At 41.7% G+C, this 22,943-nt stretch overlaps 1 protein-coding gene across 1 annotated transcript in view; it reads left to right on the top strand.

Annotated features, from left to right (window-relative positions):
- Positions 1-22,943, top strand: part of PRKAR2B (protein kinase cAMP-dependent type II regulatory subunit beta) — a 169,679-nt gene that overhangs the window by 121,529 nt on the left and 25,207 nt on the right. The window contains exons 3-4 of the mRNA XM_075927056.2: positions 8,404-8,456; positions 10,604-10,687. Of these exons, the coding sequence (XP_075783171.2) occupies positions 8,404-8,456; positions 10,604-10,687 (137 nt within the window). The remainder of the gene's footprint in view (positions 1-8,403; positions 8,457-10,603; positions 10,688-22,943) is intronic.

Here is a 22,943-nt window from a genome sequence, read left to right on the forward strand (position 1 = left end):
CCTACAGTATGTTCTGCCTAGAAATTTCACTAGAAATGCTTTCAGTTTCCTTTTCTGTCTGATATAAGCACAATTTTCTTCCCCTGACTTGCTTCCCTGTCTGCTGACAGATTTTGGATTGACTCTATTCCCTCGCTTCCCGGGTTTTTATGGTATGCTTTATGATACTGGATATGCTGCTGAGGCCTGATCTACATTGCTACATAAGTCAATATAAGTTACATTGCTCTGAGTGTGATTTTATTCATATCAACTTAAAGTGGTGTCTACACTGTGCTATGTAGGTGGGAGACATTCTCCTGCTGACATAGCTTCTGCATGTTGGAGTTAATGGGAGAGTGTGACTTTTTGCATCTTCACCGGACCTGTTAAATCAACACTACTGCACCACTCGCAGTGGCGCTGATTTAGCATTCCAGTGTAGAGAAGTCCCTAGTATTCTCTGAACAGGCAACTAATAATACTGGAACATAATTCTGCAAGTATGAATTAAATTGTAATTTTGTTTGTCCTGTTGAGAGAGAGAAAGAGCAAAATATTTTTGACAGTAAATTGAACCAAAAGCACTTAGGGAGCCAATCTGTGGGAAAAGAAAGTGCCTGTTTGCTGTTCTTTCTGACCATAACTGCATTCCAAGGCTGCTGCACATGGTATCTATAAACACACTGTCTTGTGTGAAGAGTCTTGAATCACTTAGTGCTGTTATACCTGTACACCAGTAATCAGCTAGCTAGAGCCTTTTATATGATGTAATTGTTATATTACATACATGTTACATAGCACTTCTCAACCTTTATCTTAGGATACGTCTACACTAGCCTCCTAGATCGATCAAGGGAGGCTAATGAGGGCGACTGGAATTGCAAATGAAGCCCGGGATTTAAATATCCCGCGCTTGATTTGCATGTTCCCGGCTGGTCGCCATTTTAGAAATTGACTAGCCCGAAGTAACTGCCGACGTCCACACGCGGCAGTGAAACGGGATTCCAATTTAAAGCCTCTAATTTGAATTAGCTGGTAAACCTCATGCAAATCAAGCGCGGGATATTTAAATCCCGGGCTTGATTTGCAATTCCAGTCGCCCTCATTAGCCTCCTTAGATCGATTTAGGGGGCTAGTGTAGACGTACCCTTATAGACAGACCTATGTCTTGACAGACATTTCATACAAGGAGCTGAGTAATTCCTTAAGTTATAGCTCTTCCATTGCATTAATGAGCTCCTGGAAATGTGAAATATGGTTTAATGATTACTGTTGCACTTTTAATTCCATGATGAAGACATGATTTTAAGAGACGTTCCTGTGTAATTAATATTGTTGTAGGTATTTTTCATACCAAAATGCCTATAATCAGTAAATAAATTGTCTGTAGTACTGTTGGCTGCAACTAACTGCATACCTCTGACTAGGCTAAGGACAAAGTATGTAAGACATTTATTTGAGTGGGAGCGAGCTAGAAATTGTGTGTATGTAAATTTAAAAAAAAATCCGATCTTGACAATGTGGAAGTTGGAAACTGATAATAAATATCGCAAGAATTAAATGTAAATCTAAAGAAAGGATATTCCCTACTCTCAGTGCAGAGTAGAGAAATTTAGTACTTACCATTGATGAAAGCAGGTTGATTTTTTCTCTCTCCATGTGTTCAGTTACTGAATTGCTTCATTATATATACTTGGTCTCATTAAATATTTGGTTACTGAAGTCTTCTTAATTTTTCAGTCTAGCAAGGGGATGTGTAGCTGCCATAGAAATAGTATCTTTTTTATGTTCTGAGTATAAATGAGCAATATATTTATTTTTATTAGAACACTGATTAGTTTCAAAAGTAATTTTATTTCCATTTGTTCTCATACAAGAAAATACATTTTATACAGTGATTTGTGAAATTCTTGCTGGATTTCACCTTTAAATTAATGTATGGACCATAATTTATAAAGCCCAATTCTGCCTCGTGACAAATATACTTCACTTGTATGCAATTTCCAGAAAGTGTGGTATTGGTGGTAATGAAATGCCCTTTAGTAATTCATATTTTTCTTTGGAATTTTTTTAAATCCTACTCCTATTGATGCATCTCAGTGAATGAGCTAAGTGATAGAAGATGGTACATGTTCAGAAGATTTAAATAAACATAGTTTTACTTTATCAAACTAAGCAATGGGGGGAAATGGTGGCTTTCTATGTTATGTTTCCTTTTAGTACTGGCATGGTAATTACATATACTGTACTGTATCACATGGAAACTAGGAATACTTTATAGAGTAGAATAGCTAATGATGGTTATGATGATCTAGAGTGAGCAATATCAGTACATGTTAGTATGATAAAAGCTTCACATTCTTGATAACCTGGAATGTGGGTGAGCTAGAAAGGAAAAAAATGTGATGGGTGAAATATCACTAGTACAAACTATCAGCCCTGAATGGAAAGAAAGATGCCTAGGTATGATTTGGTCAAAAAAGAACTGGAGAAGTGTATTTTGGTCACTGCTGAATAATTATATTGGAGCAATAGTGAGGAAGTATGTAACCTGTATGGAGTTCAGAAATGCACAACATAGAGAAACTTTAACACTCCATGAACAAACAATAATCCCATAGGACATAGTCAGAGCTGATTTGTTTGTATTAGGAAAACTTGATCTCTTGATCATAATGGACTATTTAGCAACTTTTCAGTAGGGACAGTTTATGATACTATAGCATTAGCTGTGTTGAGGCATGTTAAAACCATGTTTGCACATCATGATATTTCAAGGACTATAATAATGCAATGGACCACAACTGAAGAATAGAATCTAAAATTTATGATTTTACATATGATATCTTGTCTTGAAGTAACCACAAGTCAATGAATTAATAGATTGTGGAATGTATATAGTGAAGAATTGGTTCAAATAAACAATTGATGGAAAATAAATTTCATACTTAGTGCCATTCAACTACAGAATAATGCATCTGCAATGTTGAAAGCCACTGGCTGAACAGTTATAAAATAAACATACAGGCAGTCCCCAGGTTACGTACAAGATAGGGACTGTAGGTTTGTTCTTAAGTTGAATTTGTATGTAAGTCGGAACTGGTACATATTGTAGGGGAAACTCTAGCCAAACATTTCTCCAGAGCTCAGTTTTATTCTCCCACACCTCACTTCCCTCAGTCCTTTATTCTCAAGCTGAGGTGTCTTCTGAGAAAAGCCGCTGTGTGTCTCCCTCATCTGCTGGGGAGGAGGGCGCTAGCTTCGCGTCTCCCTGGTCTGCTGGGGGGAAGCAGCTAGTGCGGGGTTACCTCACCTCGTTTGTAAGTAGGGATCCGATGTAAGTCGGATCCATGTAACCCGGGGACTGCCTGTATACATGCTCTATTACAAGATATAAGACCTAACCAAAGGAAGATAGCTCTCTAGTCTGTGAAGAACTTCAAAAATATCTCACCAAACTAAGTGACAGCAACAAAAATGGCAAATGAAATTTAATGTGGATAAATGTAAAGTAATGCATATTGGAAAAAATAACCCCAACTATACATATAATATGATGGGGGCTAATTTAGCTACAACTAATCAGGAAAGAGATCTTGGAGTCATCGTGGATAGTTCTCTTAAGACATCCACACAGAGTGCAGCGGCAGTCAAAAAAGCAAACAGGATGTTAGGAATCATTAAAAAAGGATAGAGAATAAGACAGAGAATATCTTATTGCCCTTATATAAATCCATGGTACGCCCACATCTTGAATACTGCATACAGATGTGGTCTCATCATCTCAAAAAAGATATACTGGCATTAGAAAAGGTTCAGAGAAGGGCAACTAAAATGATTAGGTATTTGGAACGGGACCCATAGAGGAGAGATTAAAGAGACTGGGACTTTTCAGCTTGGAAAAGAGGAGACTAAGTGGGGATATGATAGAGGTCTATAAAATCATGAGTGGTGTGGAGAAAGTGAATATGGAAAAGTTATTTACTTGTTCCCATGATACAAGAACTAGGGGCCACCAAATGAAACTAATGAGCAGCAGATTTAAAACCAATATAAGGAAGTTCTTCTTCGCACAGCGCATAGTCAATCTGTGGAACTCCTTGCCTGAGGAGGTTGTGAAGGCTAGGGCTATAACAGGGTTTAAAGGAGAATTAGATAAATTTATGGAGGTTAAGTCCATAAATGGCTATTAGCCAGTATGGGTAAGGAATGGTGCCCTTAGCCTCTGTTTGTCAGAGGGTGGAGATGGATGGCAGGAAGGAGATTGCTTGATCATTAGTTGTTCGATTCACTCCCTCTGGGACATGTGGCATTGGCCACTGTTGGTAGACAGGGTACTGGGCTGGATGGATCTTTGGTCTGACCCAGTATCACTTTTAATCATAGAATCATAGAACTGGAAGAGACCTCAGAAGGTCATCAAGTCCAGCCCCCTGCTCTAGGCAGGACCAATTCCAACTAAATCAACCCGGCCAGGGCTTTGTCAAGCCGAGACTTAAACACCTCTAGGGATGGAGACTCCACTACTTCCCTACGTAACCCATTCCAGTGCTTCACCACCCTCCTAGTGAAATAGTTTTTCCTAATATCCAACCTGGACCTCTCCCACTACAACTTGAGACCATTGCTCCTTGTTCTACCATCTGTCACTACTGAGAACAGCCTCTCTCCATCCTCTTTGGAACCTCCCTTCAGGAAGTTGAAGGCTGCTAACAAATCCCCCCTCACTCTTCGCTTCTGCAGGCTAAACAGACCCAAGTCCCTCAGCCTCTCCTCATAAGTCATATGCTCCAGCCCCCTAATCACTTTGGTTGCCCTCCACTGGACCCTCTCCAATGCGTCCACATCCTTTTTGTAGTGGGGGGCCCAGAACTGGACACAATACTCCAGATGTGGCCTCACCAAAGCCGAATAAAGGGGAATAATGATATCTCTGGATCTGCTGGCAATGCTCCTCTTAATGCAACCTAATATGCCATTAGCCTTCTTGGCTACAAGGGCACACTGTTGACTCATATCCAGCTTCTTATCCACTGTAATCCCCAGGTCCTTTTCTGCAGAACTACTACTTAACCAGTTGGTCCCCAGCTTGTAACTATGCTTGGGATTCTTCCGTTCCAAGTGCAGGACTCTACACTTGTCCTTGTTGAACCTCATCGGATTTCTTGTGGCCCAATCCTCCAATTTGTCTAAGTCATTCTGGACCCTATCTCTGCCCTCAAGCGTATCTACCTCTCCCCCCAGCTTAGTGTCATCCGCAAACTTGCTGAGGGTGCAATCCATCCCCTCATCCAGATCATTAATAAAGATATTGAACAAAAACGGTCCTAGAACCGAACCTTGGGGCACTCCACTAGAAACCGACCGCCATCCTGACATCGAGCCATTGATCACTACCCACTGGGCCCGGCCTTCTAGCAGTCTTTCTATCCATCTTACCGTCCATTTATCCAATCCACATTCCCTTAACTTGCTGGCAAGAATATTGTGGGAGACCGTATCAAAAGCCTTGCTAAAGTCAAGGTATATAACATCCACTGACTTCCCCCTGTCTACCAAGCCAGTTACCTCATCATAGAAGCTAATCAGATTGGTCAGGCACGACTTGCCCTTTGTGAATCCATGTTGACTATTCCTAATCACTTTCCTTTCATCCAAGTACCTCAAAATAGATTCCTTAAGGATCCCTTCCATGATTTTTCCAGGAACCGAGGTAAGACTGACCGGCCTATAGTTCCCTGGATCATCCTTCTTCCCTTTTTTTGAAGATGGGCACTACATTTGCCTTTTTCCAATCATCCGGGATTTCTCCCGATCTCCACGACTTTTCAAAGATAACAGCCAAAGGCTCCTCAATGACATTTGCCAACTCGCTCAGTACCCTCGGATGCACTAAGTCCGGACCCATGGATTTATGTACGTTTAGCTTTTCTAAATAGTTCCTAACCTGTTCTTTACCCACCACGGGCTGTCCATCCCATCTTGCATCACTTAGCGCAGAAGTCCAGGAACTGACCTTGTCCGTGAATACAGAGGCAAAGAAAGCATTGAGTACTTCAGCTTTCCCCACATCATCTGTCACTAGGTTACCGCCTTCATCTATTAGGGGCTGCACACCCTCTCTGATCACCTTCTTCTTGTTAACATGCCTGTAGAAACCTTTCTTGTTATCTTTCACATCCTTAGCCAGTCGCAATTCCATTTGCGCTTTCTCCTTCCTGATAATCCCCCGGCATTCTCGAGCTATACCTTTAAACTCCTCCCTGGTCATTTGTCCAAGTTTCCACTTTTTGTAAGCTTCCTTTTTGTGCTTAAGTTCACCAAGGATTTCCCCTGTAAGCCAATCCGGTCTCCTACCATGTTTGCCTCTCTTGCTACGCGTCGGGATGGTTTCTTTCTGTGCCTTCAATAAGGCTTCTTTAAAATACTGCCAGCTGTCCTGGACGCCTTTCCCCTTCATGTTAACATCCCAGGGGATTCTGCCCATCGGATCTCTGAGGGAGTCAAAATCTGCTTTTTTGAAGTCCAAAGTGTGTATTTTACTACTCTCTTTTCTTCCTTTGGACAGGATCCTGAAATCTACCATCTCATGATCACTGCTTCCCAGGTTGTCACCCACCGCCACTTCCCCTATTAGTTCCTTCCTGTTTGTGAGCAGAAGGTCAAGCTGCGCACTGCCCCTGGTCGGATCCTTCAGCACTTGTGTCAAGAAGTTATCCCCAACATTCTCCAAAAACTTCCTGGATTGCCTGTGTAATGGGTGATGTTTACTGATTCCGGCTAACCAGTGGGGGCTTGAGCAGCTCCTCACCCTCCTTGGGCGGGGAACTGCTCCAAGCCCGCAGTGGGCCTAGGCATGCTAAAGGCAGGGGCTGCTCTAGCCGGGCTGGAGCAGCCCCTGCCTGTAGCAGTGGGGCCACCGCAGCCCACACCCCTTTAACCTATTAACTGGTTAAACATTACATTTAAATGGTTAACCAATTAAATGGAATTTTGCATCTCTAGAACGCATGGCAAGGAAGAGTGAAGTGAGAACAGATACACCAAAAGGACAAAAATGCCTTGATGAATTGATCCAGCTTCCAGTTGTGTGAAGAAACTAAAAGATTATTTAAGACATAGTTGAGCCTAAATTCAGTTTTCTTGTCAATAGATCAAGAAGGCTGTTAAAATGTCTGAAAAAACTAAGTCCTGGTGATACTGTAATAACAACATAAAAGATGTCACATTAAATAAACATTTTTGTTAGAATCTGTTAGTATAGGGAATTGCAGGTGGGGGGAATGAGAGGGGTGCTATACTATTGCAGTCTGTTATGTTTATTCATTCTGAAAGACACTATGCAGTACTGCACTATGCTTCCTCTTGACTCTCACTTTCTCACACTGACAGACAGAAACCAGTTGCAGAGTGAGAGAGAGCATACTGTGCAGCTATGCTAGAATTACATCATATCAATACTGTTTACTTTGAGTTATTTTTAGTAGGTTATCCTAAAGCCTGACTCATTCATCAGTGAAATACCACTGCTACCATAATACTGTTTATAAGACTGTTGTGTTTATTTAGAGATACAATACTGTAGTTGTTCATCACATTTAAAGTTTCCTTTTTGTGGGCATATTTCCATTTACTTTGGACTTAATCCAACTCCAGTAAAATCAGAAGGAGGCTTTCCATTGATTCCACTGAGAGTTGTGTCAGGCTTGGTAAATTACTGAAACTGTAAGGTTTCATAAAATGAACATTGCAGGCAAAGGCTTATAGGGTGCCTAGAGGGTGGAGTTCCACTCCTAATTTGGATCTCTGGACACTAATGTAATGTAAATATTTGACAATAATAACTTCACAAAGTACTAGCCCTTAACAGAATAGGAACAGAGAGAAATTATCAGTTACTACAATTCAGTATTGTACTTAGTGGCTACGTCTACACTGGCCCCAAATTCCGGAAAAGTCATGCAAAGCAGGTAAGTCAGAATAGGGAAATCCGCGGGGGATTTAAATATCCCCCGCGGATTTAAATAAACATGTCCGCCGCTTTTTTTCCGGCTTGGGGAAAAGCCGGAAAAAAGCGTCTATACTGGCGCGATCCTCCAGAATAAAGCCCTTTTCCGGAGGTAGGAATAAGAGATCCTCCGGAAAAGGGCTTTATTCCGGAGGATCGTGCCAGTCTAGACGCTTTTTTCTGGCTTTTCCCCAAGCCGGAAAAAAAGCGGCGGACATGTTTATTTAAATCCGCGGGGGATATTTAAATCCCTCGCGGATTTCCCTATTCTGACTTACCTGCTTTGCATGACTTTTCCGGAATTTGGGGCCAGTGTAGACGTAGCCAGTGTGTTTCCTTTTCTTATTTCTGTAAGTGGTTATAGAATATGTTGCCTTTTGCTTAAACTTTTCTTTTTTTGTTTTTTGTTTTAGTATGTGCAGAAACTTACAATCCGGATGAAGAAGAGGATGACACAGAGTCAAGGGTGTGTAACTCATTGCGTGAAATGCTTACCTCTCAGTATTCAGACATTAAAAATAAAATAAAGAAGTCACTGATGATAGTAATTGTGGAACCAATGCAACTAGTCTTTTTCAGTTTTCTTTGACAGTGTACGAGACTTTGTTTCAAAGAACTGTCATCCCTTTAATTCTTTATTAGATTCCTGTATAGAAATCAATTTTTTTAAATATTAAAAAATGTTTTGAGTGATCTCCCCTGTGATACCTAATCTTTTGACAAAACCTTTCTTGTTCAATGATATATTTGCCCAAAGGGCCCTGTACTCCTAGTGCACTCAATATCTTTATACTTTTGTAGCATTACCAATATCTTCCCAGGGGAAAAAGATAAAATTGCATAGATATTTTTAATTTAGAAATGCAATAGTTATTTTTTTGGCTTAACAAAATTAATATTTTAACAACTCATCAAGTCATCCCTTCAAAGGTATGACATTAAGTTTCAGGATAACATAGTTGAAAGTATGGTTTTTGAGGCTTTTTTAAAACTATGCCTATTGCAGTTGATTGCAATATTTTAAAAGTAATTAAAAGTGATACCTTATTTATGGTGCTTCATTACACCTTCTTAAGACTGTTACTCAAATCGGTTGGTTGCCAAAGCCATTATTAAACTGAAATGGGTCAGTCTTTTGTAATTAAGTACATCTGTAGTTCACTTGGATTCTAAGTTTATTTACTTGAAAAATTTGATGTAAATTAACACAGATCTGATGTACAAAGTGTTGGAAAATGATGTGGGAAATACTTGTGGCAAACAAAAAAAATTGTCCAATGGGACACATGACTTTGATGTTATATATCATCCCAATAGTTTGAAGCATAAACTGAAAACAAAGTTGTTTTATATCAGGGGTCAGCAATGTATGGCACGCGAGCCAAATATGGCTCAGTATAGAACCCAATATGGCTCTTTTATCATTCCCAAAATATACACACGTTTTAAATGAAAATGAAAAATTAATTCAAATTTTTAAAAACACGTACTTACTCATGTCAAGATGGGTTTTTTTGTCTATTTCACCTTTAACCAGAGGTGAAACTAAGGTGGTGCACCCTGGTAAGAGCCTGCTGCACTCTGGCAAAAGCCGACTGAGCACTCTGCTCATTTAAAGCGCTGGCTGAGGACGCACTACAGAGGAGGTGTGTATGCTCCCAGCTAGGATAGTGAGAGGGGCTGGCGGCGGGAGATGCCTCCATCTGGTCATGGCAGCCTGCCTCCAGCCCCCATCCAACTGCTGTGGTCTGTCTCCATCCTCTGTTCTCCTGGGGCAGACCCCGTAGTCAAGCCCCAGCTGCCCTGCGACTGCTGCAATAGTCCAGCCGCGGTGACCCAGCTTAGATTCCAGCCACAGCAACCTGGCCAACAAGGCCTCAATTGGGGCCCAGCATCCATCTGGCCACATCATCCTGGCTCTGGTCTGATCTGGGGCAGGTCCGGCGGTCCGGCCCCCATCTGGCCACAGGAAGGGCTGGTGGCAGACCCCTTCTCCTGCTGTGGCACATGTGAAAAGATGCAGGAGCAAGAAGTCCCATTTAATAAAGTCTGTGAGTACAATGTTTCATTTATGCTATTATTAATCATCATGTCATTTATCAATAATATTAAGTTGCATATTATCAGTCATGCAAATGGGCATTCTTATACTGGCTCTTTGTTGACCCTGTGTTCTGAATTTTTATGTAGTTTGGCTCTTTGGTTTTAAAAGGTTTCCAAACCCTGTTTTAGATAATAATATTGTGCTCTCCACATATGTTACAGGAGTTTGCAAAAATGAATTGACTGACCCCTGGCTCCTCTAGGCCTGGCAGTTCATAGCTCCGATCTTGGCTTGGTGCATCAGTTATGAATGTAAAGAACTGCTTGTAACCTCAGCACCTCTTTCATTACAAATTGAGCACTGCTGAGATATAATGTGTATATTGGGTATGTACCCAAGTCATTATGGTTTTCAGAGAAGAACGCTGCCAGTTGTGTCTTGCTGTTGTATACAATTTTTTAGCAGGGTTAGTTCAGAGTTTCAGCTACATACTCTTTTCTGATGATCATTTTTAAGGTTCTTCATTGAGAAAAAAAAATTAAACCAGTAATTTCTATTATATCTTTTAGATTATTTACCCCAAAACAGATGATCAAAGAAACAGATTGCAAGAGGCTTGCAAGGACATTCTTCTTTTTAAAAACCTAGATCCGGTAAGAGATTTCAGTAAGCAATATTTAGTAGTGCAATTAGATTGAATTCAATTAGAGTTTGATATAGACATTCTTACAACAAACTTACATTTTGTAATGTAGTAATAGATTTATTGCTGCTTGCCTTGAGCTTTTTGTAGGCTGTATAAATGCCCATTTCACAAAAGGAAAAGTATCATGAACATTTGTCAGGTATAGTATAGTATAGTACAGTTCTTTCCTGTAGTATCAACTAACATACACTGATATTGGTGAAAGTGAAATACTTTAACATATTTGTAAAATGTTTTGCCCTTTCAAAGACTTAGTTAAAAACCATTTTAACAGATAAAAAAGTGTTGGTACATATAAATGCACATCAATTAAATTATGAAACTTTTAAATAGTTGCTTTGTTTTATAGCATCTAGAAATATGTCTATTCTCAAATTTGTCTCCTGCCAATGTAAGCGCCCTGTTGCGGCTGCAGTAATGCAACCTCCCGTAATGGTGTTGAGCCATTGGTGATGCAGTGTGACATATTTTACATAGGATCTATTCTTAACCCTAACAATCCTACAGCAACTCTTCTACAATGCCTGACAGTGAGCACTCTGATCACAGTTGTGAACTCCACTGCCTGGGGGTTATGGATAATGGAAACACTTCCTACCCTTTTAAAACTCCCATGTATTTTTGAAATGTTTGAATATTTTTTCCTGATTGCGCAGTTTGACATGCACACCTAGCATCTTTCCCTTGTTAGCTGTTGTGTGCAGCTGACCGGGCCAACTGTATACTACAGAGGCACTCCTTCCTTGAGGTGACAAGAGGTATTGGATCTCCTGGGCTAAAGAGCAGACATAGAAATGTAGACATCTATGAAGAGATCTCACAGGCAATGTAGTCAAAGAGGCATGAGGAGGATTGGCAGCAATGCTGCATAAAAGCAAAGAAACTGCAGCAAGCATACCATAAGGCCCAGAAGGCCAACAGTTTATTGGGTGCCACTCTGCAGACTTGCTGCTATTACAGTGAGATATGTGCCATCTTTGGCGGAGATCCCACCAGCATCTTGCAGACCACTATGGGTACCTCTGAGGAAAAGGAGGGAGATCTGGTGTGGGGCAGAGAAGCTGTGCTATGAGCCAGGATCTCTTCAAGTCTCTATGGGTATGTCTACACTAGAAAGTTAGTTCGAACTAACGGACGTTAGTTCGAACTAACTTTCCTATGCGCTACACTAGCGCTCCGCTAGTTCGAATTTGAATCGAACTAGCGGAGCGCTTAGTTCGAACTAGGAAAACCTCATTTTACGAGGACTAACGCCTAGTTCGAACTAGCTAGTTCGAACTAAGGGCTGTGTAGCCCTTTAGTTCGAACTAGTGGGAGGCTAGCCCTCCCCAGGTTTCCCTGGTGGCCACTCTGGCCAACACCAGGGAAACTCTATGCCCCCCTCCCGGCCCCGGACCCCTTAAAGGGGCACGGGCTGGCTACGGTGCCCGTGCCAGGTGCAAGCCTGCCAGCACCCAGCTAGCAGACCCTGCACCTGGCACGGCACAGAGCCACCCACCCGATGCCTCCCAGCCCACCCCCTCTTGCCGGGACCAGGCTGGCGGCTCCCGGGAGCTTGCCCTGGACCGCAAGAGGCGGGCACCTTCCTGGGCTAGTGCGGACATCGTGGACCTCGTCCACGATCTCCGCACTAGGCACAGGAAAGTGGCCGTCTAGGGCAGGAGAGCTGCCAGCCTGGCCACCCAGGAGCAGGTGTGCATGAAAATCAAGGGGGTCCACTGAGACCCCCGACCCTGAGCCCTGAGCTTACAATGGCCGTCCTGGGTCAGACCAAAGGTCCATCTAGCCCAGTAGCCTCTCTGCCAACAGCGGCCAACCCTAGGGACCCTGGAGGGGATGGACCGAAGACAATGACCAAGCCATTTGTCTCGTGCCATCCCTCTCCAGCCTTCCACAAACTTTGGGCAGGGACACCACTCCTACCCTCTGGCTAATAGGACTCCATGGACCCAACCTCCATGACTTGATCTCACTTCCCTTTAAACTCTGTTCTAGTTGTAGCCTTCACAGCCTCCTGCAGCAAGGAGTTCCACAGGTTAACTATTTGCTTTGTCAACAACAACAACTTTCTCTTACTAGTTTCAAGCCTGCTACCCATTCCTTTCCTTTGGTGTCCTCTAGTCCTTCTTTATGGGAACTCAGGAAGAACTTTTCTGAATGCACCCTCTCCACCCAACCCCTGCTTTTACAGACCTCTATCCTGTCCCCCCTCCGTCTCCTCTTTTCTAAGCTGAACAGTCCCAGTCTCTGTAGCCTCTCTTCATCTGGGACCTGTTCCCAACCCCTGATCATGTTAGTTGCCCTCCCCTCTCCCAGCCTTTCTCTTCCCCTCTCCCACCTCCTTTTCCCAGTCTCCCCCAGTTTTTTTCAATAAAGACAGAGTCAATGTTGGAAGAAACATTAGCTTTATTTTGTACATCAATAAGAAGGGGGGCTAGGGAAGGGCAAGTGGAAGGAGGTGAGGGAGGAATGGGGTACGAGCCCCCGATGGGGAGGACTGGGCTGGCTCTGCGGGCTTCTGGGGGTGGAAGCTCTCCTGCAGCCCCCCAATTACTCCCTCTCCCCAGATGGCAGCCTGCGGCAAGTGCAGCCGGGCTGATGGCCGAGTGGTGTGATGTGCCCAGTGTGGGCACTCAGGGCACTCCAAGCCAGAACTTCTTTGCAAGCGGGGCACCCCTTAGAACTGTGTGTCCGGGGTGGGGGTCGGGACCCTTTAAGCGCAGCCCTCGGCTAGCCTGAGACAGTATCTCCATGCTCTAAGTCCTCCTTTTATGCCCTGCCGGCACTGCTTCCGGCCATCATTAAGCCCTGTTCAGAGTCCACTCAATGTGGACTTACTAGTTCGAACTAGCAAAACGCTAGTTCGAACTAGTTTTTAGTTCTAGATGCGTTAGTTCGAACTAGCTTAGTTCGAATTAACTAATTCGAACTAAGTTAGTTCGAACTAGCGCTGTAGTGTAGACGTACCCTATCACAGTCTATTCAGTCTGTGTAGCATGGACAAGCCAGATCCAGAGGAAGGAAGGTCAGGTGAGTATATGTGTGCATTTTTTCTTATACTGCTAAATGTGATGATGGGTCCTACTTCATCCCCAAGATATCAGGACTCAGTAAAACTTTTCATTGTTTTACTTGTACGAGAAGTGGTAGAGATACAACAAACAGAGTTAAGAGTTATCTGCTTTATATTCCCCTGTAGGGTTAGATGGGAATGGAAATGCAGACCAGTTTGCTTGTGTTTATACATAGTAATGTCCTTTGTATCCTCCTGAGAGATCTCAATGACACTTTTAGGGGGGATTCAGAAGGATGTTAGCTTTATTTCTTCCTCTGCAGTAGCACCCTTTTCTGTGCCTGTCTATGATGACTTCAGCAGGCATCTTTACAGTAAATAGTTTCAGAACAACACCAGCAGCTGTGTTCTCAGTGTCTTTGTTACCCTTAGGAGTGTGGTATCTGCTAAAATCACCACTGCCTGTGGATAATAGTGCAAATATTCAGGTGTGGGCTCACTTTTCTCTGCAGTCAATGGAAAACTATTTCAGCAAATCCCTATTCTCCCAACATTCCACACTGAGTCAAGGATTACGTCCTGACCCCCTCATTCCACAATCCACACTGGAGGACAGTAAGGAAACCACAGCTTCACATACACAGACTTGTGAGAGCCAGGCTGGTGTGTGTTTGGCAAAAATTGATTAAAATGGACTGTTACCATTCTAGTTTTAAAGTTCTGTTCTGTTAATTAGTTGTGCAAGTTTGTACAATACTGATTTTTAATTGCACATTGTTTTGCAGTGGTTTTTGTGGATAATATATGTTTGTATTTTGGAAAAAATCATCTTTATTATTTCATAATGTATACAAAATGCCCAGTGTTACTCAAAGGATACCTTACTTGTAATGTATCACCAGTACAGAACAGTGATGGAGAGTTCATCATGAACGTTGTAAATTGTTCCAATGGTTAATTACTCTTACTGTTCATAGAATCATAGAACTGGAAGAGACTTCAGAAGGTCATCAAGTCCAGCCCCCTGCTCTAGGCAGGACCAATGTTAAAAATGTATACCTTATTTCCAGGCTGAATTTGTTTAGGGTTAGGTTTCAGCTACTGGATCACATTGTACCTTTCTTTGTTAGATTGAACAGCCTATTATTAAATATTTGTTTCTCTTATAGGTGCATATAGACTAAAATCATGATTACTCCTTAACCATCTCTTTGTTAAGCTAAATGAATGGTCACAAGGAGCTCAGTCAATACAAGCCATGGTAAACTTTGTTACTCTGTTAATTATTCCCAAGGCTCTTCTCTGAATCCTCACCTATTTATCAGCATTCACTTTGAATTGTGGGCACCAGACCTGGATATAGTATTCCAAAAGTAGTCCCGTCAGTGCCAAATATAGAAGTAAAATAACCTTTGTTCCTATTTTGGATTTCCCTTTTCATTCATCCCAGGATCACATTAGGGCTACGTCTACACTGGCACCCTTTTCCGGAAATGCTTAAAACGGAACAGTTTTTCCATTATAAGTATTTCTGGAAAAGCGCGTCTACATTAGCAGGATGCTTTTCCAGAAAAGCCCTTTTTCCAGAAAAGCGTCCATGCCAATGTAGATGCGCTTTTCCGCAAAAAAGCCCCGATCGTCATTTTCGCGATCGGGGCTTTTTTGCGGAAAAGGCTACTGTGCTGTCTACACTGGCCCTTTTCCGGAACAGTTTTTCCAGAAAAGGACTTTTGCCCGAACAGGAGCAGCATAGTTTTTCCGGAAAAACAATGACGATTTTACATTAGATCATCATTGCTGTTCCGGAAAAGCAAGCGGCCAGTGTAGACAGCTCGCAGCTTATTCCGGAAAAGCGGCTGCTTTTCCAGAATAAGTGGCCCAGTGTTGACACAGCCTAGCTGTTTTGGCTGCTATACTGGGAGTTCAGGTTGAGCAGATAATCTATTATGATGATTTTATGTTTTTTTTCCAGATCACTGATGTTAAAATATTAAAACATAGGTACTCCAGGAGGAACTGATCCATTCAATGGCAATTCTCCATTTACAGTTATATCACTTAGACAGCTTTTGATCCAATTAATATGTGCCATGTTAATTTTATAATGGCCTCATTTTTTAATCAAAATGTCATGTGGTACCCAGTCAAATGCCTTACAGAAGTGTTATATGTATTAGATAAATATTACCTTTATCCATCAAACTTGTAATTTCATCAGTAACAGGTACCAGGTTAGCTTGAATGGCTCTATTTTCTATAAAGCCATATTGATTTGTATTAATTCCATTCCCTTCCATTCCTTTAGTTTTTTATCAGTCAAGACCTGTATCAGTTGTTTCATTTTCTTGCTGAAAAAAGATATCAGGCTGACAGATCTATAATTACCTATCTCATCCTGTTTGGACACAGCATTTGCTTTCTTCCAGTCTCCTAGAACTTCCCAAGTGCTTCAAGACTTTTTTGAAAGTCTTGAGTCCATTGAACTCCTCATCCAACTCTTTTAAAAGTTTGGATACAATTTTTTCACTTTAGTAGCTTCTGTTTAACATCCTCCAGAGATACTAGTGGAATGACAAGAGTACTGTTATCACCTTCTGATGAGACTATGTCTTCTGTTTGTTTGACTGCCATCATTTCCCCTCTATATAAGGATTTTTATTTTAACCGGCACTGATTTCTTCCCTATCTGTGGGATTGTGGCTTTTGGGGGTATCATAAATGATTTCCAATTATCATTCACATTCTTTTGATTAAATTCTTCCTTCCTTGATTTGGATTGTAATTGTTTTAAGCTTTGTAAAGTTAGCTCTAGTAAAGCTGTAAGTATTTATGTTAGCGATTCCTCTTTCACATCATAAATGTGATCAGCCCATGAATACTTGTACTTATGCTACTGCTCATGTTTAGTTCTGTAGAAACCATTTCATATTTAGCTAGAAGCCATTCTGTATAACAAAAGCCATTTCAGTTTCTTGTGTCTGCACGTATACTAGAAGGAGCTAATTGGACTTCACCGAGGTGGGGAGAGGCCAGAAAGATGCGCTGTTGGAATGTATTAATGAACTATTTTGAGTTGAAGCTCGAACTCCCTCTAAATCTGTTTCTTTCTCTGCTGATAATAATTCCTTTTTGAAGTTCTCTTTGATTTCTTGCCCTGACGTCAGACGTGTTTGGTTAAAGGTATAAAATACTAGGATTGATTGTATTAGCCAGCCTCAGTGGGCCCGGCTCTGCTGGGACCACGTTTGGCTCACTTTGCTTTTATTGGCCAATAAAACTGTCTGTTTAGCCGTGTAAACTGAGTGAGGCTTTTGCTTCGACAGTTCTATGATCAGTTACTGTTTATCTGTGAAGATAAAGTTGTTATTGGGCTGCAACACTTTTTGAACTAGGAAATGATAATCTGTAACATTTAGAAATTCCAAAGACATTTTAATATTGACAGCATGACTACATCTACACTGCACTGTAGTTCTAACTAAGATACACAATTTGAGCTGTGCAAATTGTGTCTCTTATTGATCTTATTTCGAAATAGCTTATTTCATAAATGTGAAATAACCCGCTATTCTGAAACATCCCTTACTCCTCATGGAAATTAGGTTTACAGGGACATCGGAATAGCAAGCCCAAAATAACGGGCTTGCTGTTAAGACAAGGGATAGCTATTTTGGGATACTCCAGTATCCCGAAAAAGCATTGCTATGTAGACATAGCCTATGAGACCTCTAGCATATGTCATTTACATTGAAGTCCTCATGATAACTCAGCTTTTTCCCCCTATACATTGTTGAGAGGTGCCTAATGAAGCAATCTGTCAGCCAATTGGGATGGAGACAGTCTAGCTTAGTGGTCGGAGTCTGCATCTCTCTTGGTTTTTCTTTTTCTAAATTTGCTTCCTACCCTGGCTCCGTGTATCTCTGCTTCTTCCCATTGTTATGCTGAATCTTACTTGTCCAAAGTGAGTGAAAAGAAAATGACAGGATGTCATTTTAACTAGGGAGAAAATAATGTAAAATTATTGTTGGAAGGAAGAACAGAACAGAATCAAAAAACTGTGTGAACTGAGTATTTTTGAAGTAAGAGAATTACTGATTATCTATCTTTAGTATTTATATGACTCCTTCATTGTAGTAACTGAGGAACTCCCAGGCTTTAATGTATTTAGCCTCACAACATCCCTGTGAGGTAGGGAATTACTTTTATCCCCATTTTGTTATTGGGGAGCTGGGGGCACAAGGACACTGCTTGTAGTTTTTCAAGGCATTTGGGAAGGTCTTTTTCACACCCTTGGTATCTCATTAAAGACTTCTTGTGCCCATAGCATCTATCTTAATAGTCAAGTTGGAGCCTACCTCCTTGTGCCAGACTGGCTGGTGCAAACACCATTTCAACTGTACATATATGGTAGTGCATGTAAATCCAGGATACATTGTTTTACATGAGTAGCAGGGAAGTAAATTTGGATTCATGGAAGTTATTTTCTGTCTTTGTACTGATCCTTATTTCTCATTCTTTCCATCATGCTTAAGTTGAAAAAGTGTTGCCATCACTGGGTCAGGCAATGGGAGCTTGTATCAGCAAATGTAAATGCTAATGCTTCTTTGGGACCAGCTGATTAGATGAATAGACATGTTCAGTGGGGTGTTGTTCTGTCTCTCCCCTTTCAGGAGGGCTCACGTTACTAAATCTGTGAAGTGCAAGTAATATTAGGCACAGCTATCCCACTGGTTGCAAGAGCAAGAGCCCCTGTCCAGAATGGATTGTTGGCTAGAATGTTAACCTATATATAATATGTAGCAAATACAGTACAGCTGTATCTAGACTGGCAAGTTTTTCCGCAAAAGCAGCTGCTTTTGCGGAAAAACTTGCCAGCTGTATACACTGGCCGCTTGAATTTCCACAAGAACACTGACTTCCTACTGTCTGAAATCAGTGCTTCTTGTGGAAATACTATGCTGCTCCCGTTCGGGCAAAAGTCCTTTTGCGCAAAGCTTTTGTGCAAATGGGCCAGTGTAGACAGCTCAGATTTGTTTTGCGCAAAAAAGCCCCGATCGCAAAAATGGTGATCAGGGCTTTTTTGCGCAAAAGCACGTCTAGATTGGTATGGACGCTTTTCCGCAAAAAGTGCTTTTGTGGAAAAGCATCCGTGCCAATCTACACGCTCCTTTCCGCAAATGCTTTTAACGAAAAACTTTTCTGTTAAAAGCATTTGCGGAAAATCATGCCAGTCTAGAAGTAGCTACAAGTTTAAGTATGTTCAATACCAGTTTATAATTTGTTTTGAAAAGTTCTTCAATCCCTTTGTGATATTTACAATATTTATTTTCCTGACCTCAAAGAAAATTGAGACTAAAACATTAGTTTGTTCATGCAAGATGATACTTAAAACATGTGATCCTAAGACCAGCAAGTTAGAAGGCTTAGGAGTGAAAACATGTAATTTTTTACTTCAGCTGGAGTACACCATACACTGTTCTAGGGAGACATCACTAACAATATAAAATTACTACGCTATAGGATTTAGCTGTGTATATTTCTTGTTTGTACTATTTATGGCCTGTTTTACACTGGTGGAGAAAATCAGTGCAAGATACAAAACTCCAGCTATATGAATTGAGTAGCTGTAGTCAACGTACGCTTGCATCAATTTTCTGGCATGGCCTCACAGCAGGTGGTCAATGGGAGGAATAAGGGAAGTTGATGGGAGAGTTTTTTTGTCAAAAAAAAAAATGTCCTACTGGACCCAGGCCTCTTTCAGTGCAGCAAATGGACAGTGCTCAAGGAATGAAGAAGTTCAAGACTTCTTTATCCCCAGTATTCAGTCTGTAACTCATGTCTGCTGTACTACTCCCTCCAGGTACTAGACTGAATGTGGGTTTTTAAAAAATGTCCTCATGGCTTTTCTGTTGTCCTCATTACAGTAGCACAAGTACTTTGTACACATGAATGAATTCCTCTTACAATACCTCTTTTTGAAATAGGGAAAAGTATTATTACTTCCCATTCCATATTTGTACACAGTATTATTTTAAATTTAGATCTCCATATATACTGTTTTTTCTTTTTTATGCAAATTCTGACTTCTGTGAGAGAGTGGTGGTTCGCTGAAGAGATATTTGTTGTTCTTTCATTTTTTATGTTTTATTGTTTAAAGATGCCTTGAGCCACACACATATTTTATGTATGTTTAAATCTAAAGTAAAAAAAAAATGTGTAAATTTAGTGTTGCTAGGAGTTGCCAGAATTTAAGTTTCCTATTCAGTGTTAATTTAGCCATTTGTCCTCATACACAGAGATATAGTTCTAATTTAATAAGCCTACACTAATTTTTCCACAGGAGTCCTGCCACATTCACACCAAAGTATACAGTAATGAGTGAATGAAACAGTGATTAAAAACCAAATACACTTTGAAACTCTCTTAACCGGGATACTCTGGTCCAGGAACATCCATGGTCCAGCACGGATGTTGCAGGACCAGAGAGTCCCAGTGGAAGGCCAGTGGCTAGGATCCTTGCAGGGCCAGCAGGCTGTCTGCTGTGAGTCTGCTGTCAGTGCATAGCAGCAGGGTTGGGAGACATGCGTATGGCTGCCTGTGGGGCTGGGAGCTGCAGTAACTTGGTGGGTCAAGAATCCGTGGCACACAACTGCCTGGTGAGTCCCAGAGCCCCAGCGTGGTGCACACGGCTGCCAGCAGGACCCAGAGTCCCAGGGTGGTGCGTGCAGCTGCCTGCAGGATCCAGAGCCCCAGTGTGTCACACACAGCTTCACGATGGGTCCCAGAGCCACCAGAGCAATGGCTGCCCAGCGGGGTTGGCAGGGCAGCGGGGCCAGCAAGAGGTGAGGAGCCGACCGAGAGGCCAGTGGGCTGGGTTGGGGAGCCAGCAGCAGGGGGTCCAGAAATGACTTCCCTTAGTCCAGCTAAATCCCTCTTCCAGAACCAGTCAGGTCTTGAAGTTGCCGGACCAGGGAGGTTCAACCTGTACAGTGTATATGTATGGCTGAACCCTTATTTACTTTATGCCATCCAAACACTGCCCTAAATTTGGTGTTTTTTTCCTCATAGGCTTTTCTGTCAGTCCTCACAATAATGTAGACTAATCCCAAATGTTCTTATAATTGTACATAATTAATACAGTTTCTAAAATGTGGCTATGTGGGACTATATCATGATTCTTTTAGTCTCTTTTCATTTAAAGGCACCAAAAGTTAAGATAACAGTACTCATTATTCCTAGTATGTCATGGATGTTTATATTTAGAAGTTGCACATAGTATGTGCCCTCTGGGCATATCTGCCAAATTTACTAATTCTCAAATTAAGAGGCATTACTAGCTGCCATTGGAAAAGTTGTGTCTTGAAGTCTGTATTTACTGCACCATCGAGACTTCTGTGGCCACACCTTACTTGGAAAAATGCAAAATTCTTACTCCCAGCGTGTAATTTTTGCCAAGTTCTAGACTATTAATTTAGTACAGTAGAACATAGCGTATTGAAACAATTCCATTTAAAGATGTTGTTCTCATGAATATTTCAATGCCAAATGTAACAGGTAACTTCTTTCAGCATGAGAACAAATATGATTTAATTTGAATCAAACAAACAATTTTGCCCCAGTGTATAAAATACAATTTATGTGTTAGAATGGTTATTTTTTCCAGTGAGTCAGAGCCATTTTACTTCACCATGCAACCAATTTGCATATTATATGAATAGAGAACTAAGAATAAACCCTATATTTTTTCAGTAGTTGTCAGTCATAATGACAACCACCTACATACTGAATGTTTCTTTAGTTCTGTGCTATGAGGTTATAATTACAGGGAATGATGGATTTTGATTGATTAGAAAGACATATCTTGTATGCCATGAGATTAGGAACAGTGTCTGAAGGCACTGTTAGATTATGTCTACACTAGACATTCTTATTCTTAAAATTTGCCACAGTTGGTAGCTCCATACTGTTCCTAGAGTGGCAATGTTAGAGTTGACTATTGACCAGCACGTTAACCAGTGTATTGTTTAACCCTGCTCAAAATGTGTGTAGATTATACAAATACGTGTGGCCATCAGCAGCTTGTGGATAATTGTGCTCCCACTCTTTGTACCACTGATGGAAGCAACGGTGGAAATTTTAAGAGGAAAAAAATATAAAGTAGATGCAGCCTCACTGTGCTATTCTCTTTGCTGCCATATGAAGCCTGTGATCCTGATTGATCTCCCCCTGTTGTAAATAAAAAACTCTCTCTTAATATTTCTAGCAAAGTAAAAGCAGTGTAACTGAGACAATAATCAGCCTTTTTTCCCCCTTTATGTATCGAAGCTAATGATGGATGCTCATATATATTTTGTTGTGGTATAGCTGGTAAAATTACTTGGTGAATTCACTGCAATTTGTAAACTGCAAATTTGCCTTACCCCTGCAGAGCCAGCTGTAACAAAGATTTTGGGGTGAACTCCATTAGTCACATTTCAAACAATGAAAATATATTGGACAAGAACTGTGACATTCAAGTCCTCTGTGTCAGCCAGGAGTCTTTCTGCATGAAATTACGATCAACCGTGAATGTGTTGCTAGGAAAACTTGATTTTTCTTCCTATTCTTTAGTGTGAAAAGAATGGCAATGATTCTTGCTTTTTATTATTGTAAGGAAGTGGTTTTGAAACTATGGGTCACAGCTAGGGTTTCCAGGTGTCCGGTTTTGAACTGGACAGTCCGGTATTTGAGCTTTCTGTCCGGGGAACAAATTGAGAAAATTTGTATTTTCATTAAGTTTTTATTATTATCATGAGTATCAGTACGTAGTTGCGTACTACCTGGCTGGTAGACACGCTCACACTGTATGAGCGTGTCTACCAGCCAGGCAGTATGTAACTACACAGTAGAGAGGGGGGGGAGGGGACTGAGGTGGGATGGAATCCCTGGGGCCAGACTTTCCCGTGCACCCTGCCGGGACTGTGCATAGGATGGGCAGCACCCTGGGATCTGTATGCGCCTGGCCAGCCCCGCTCCCCTCCAGCCAGCCCCGCTCTCCCCGACTCCCTCCTGGCCAGCCTTGCTTTCCACTGGCTGGTACCCTCCCCTCCCGCCCCCCCCCCCCCCGATCTCCCCTGGCCAGCTCCACTCCCCCCGACCTCCTCCCGGCCAGCCCTGCTCCCCGCTGGTCGGGTTTCCCCCGGCCAGTCCC

This window comes from Pelodiscus sinensis, chromosome 1 (genome assembly GCF_052426305.1).
Source record: "Pelodiscus sinensis isolate ZL-2025 chromosome 1, ASM5242630v1, whole genome shotgun sequence".
Lineage (NCBI taxonomy): Eukaryota > Metazoa > Chordata > Testudines > Trionychidae > Pelodiscus > Pelodiscus sinensis.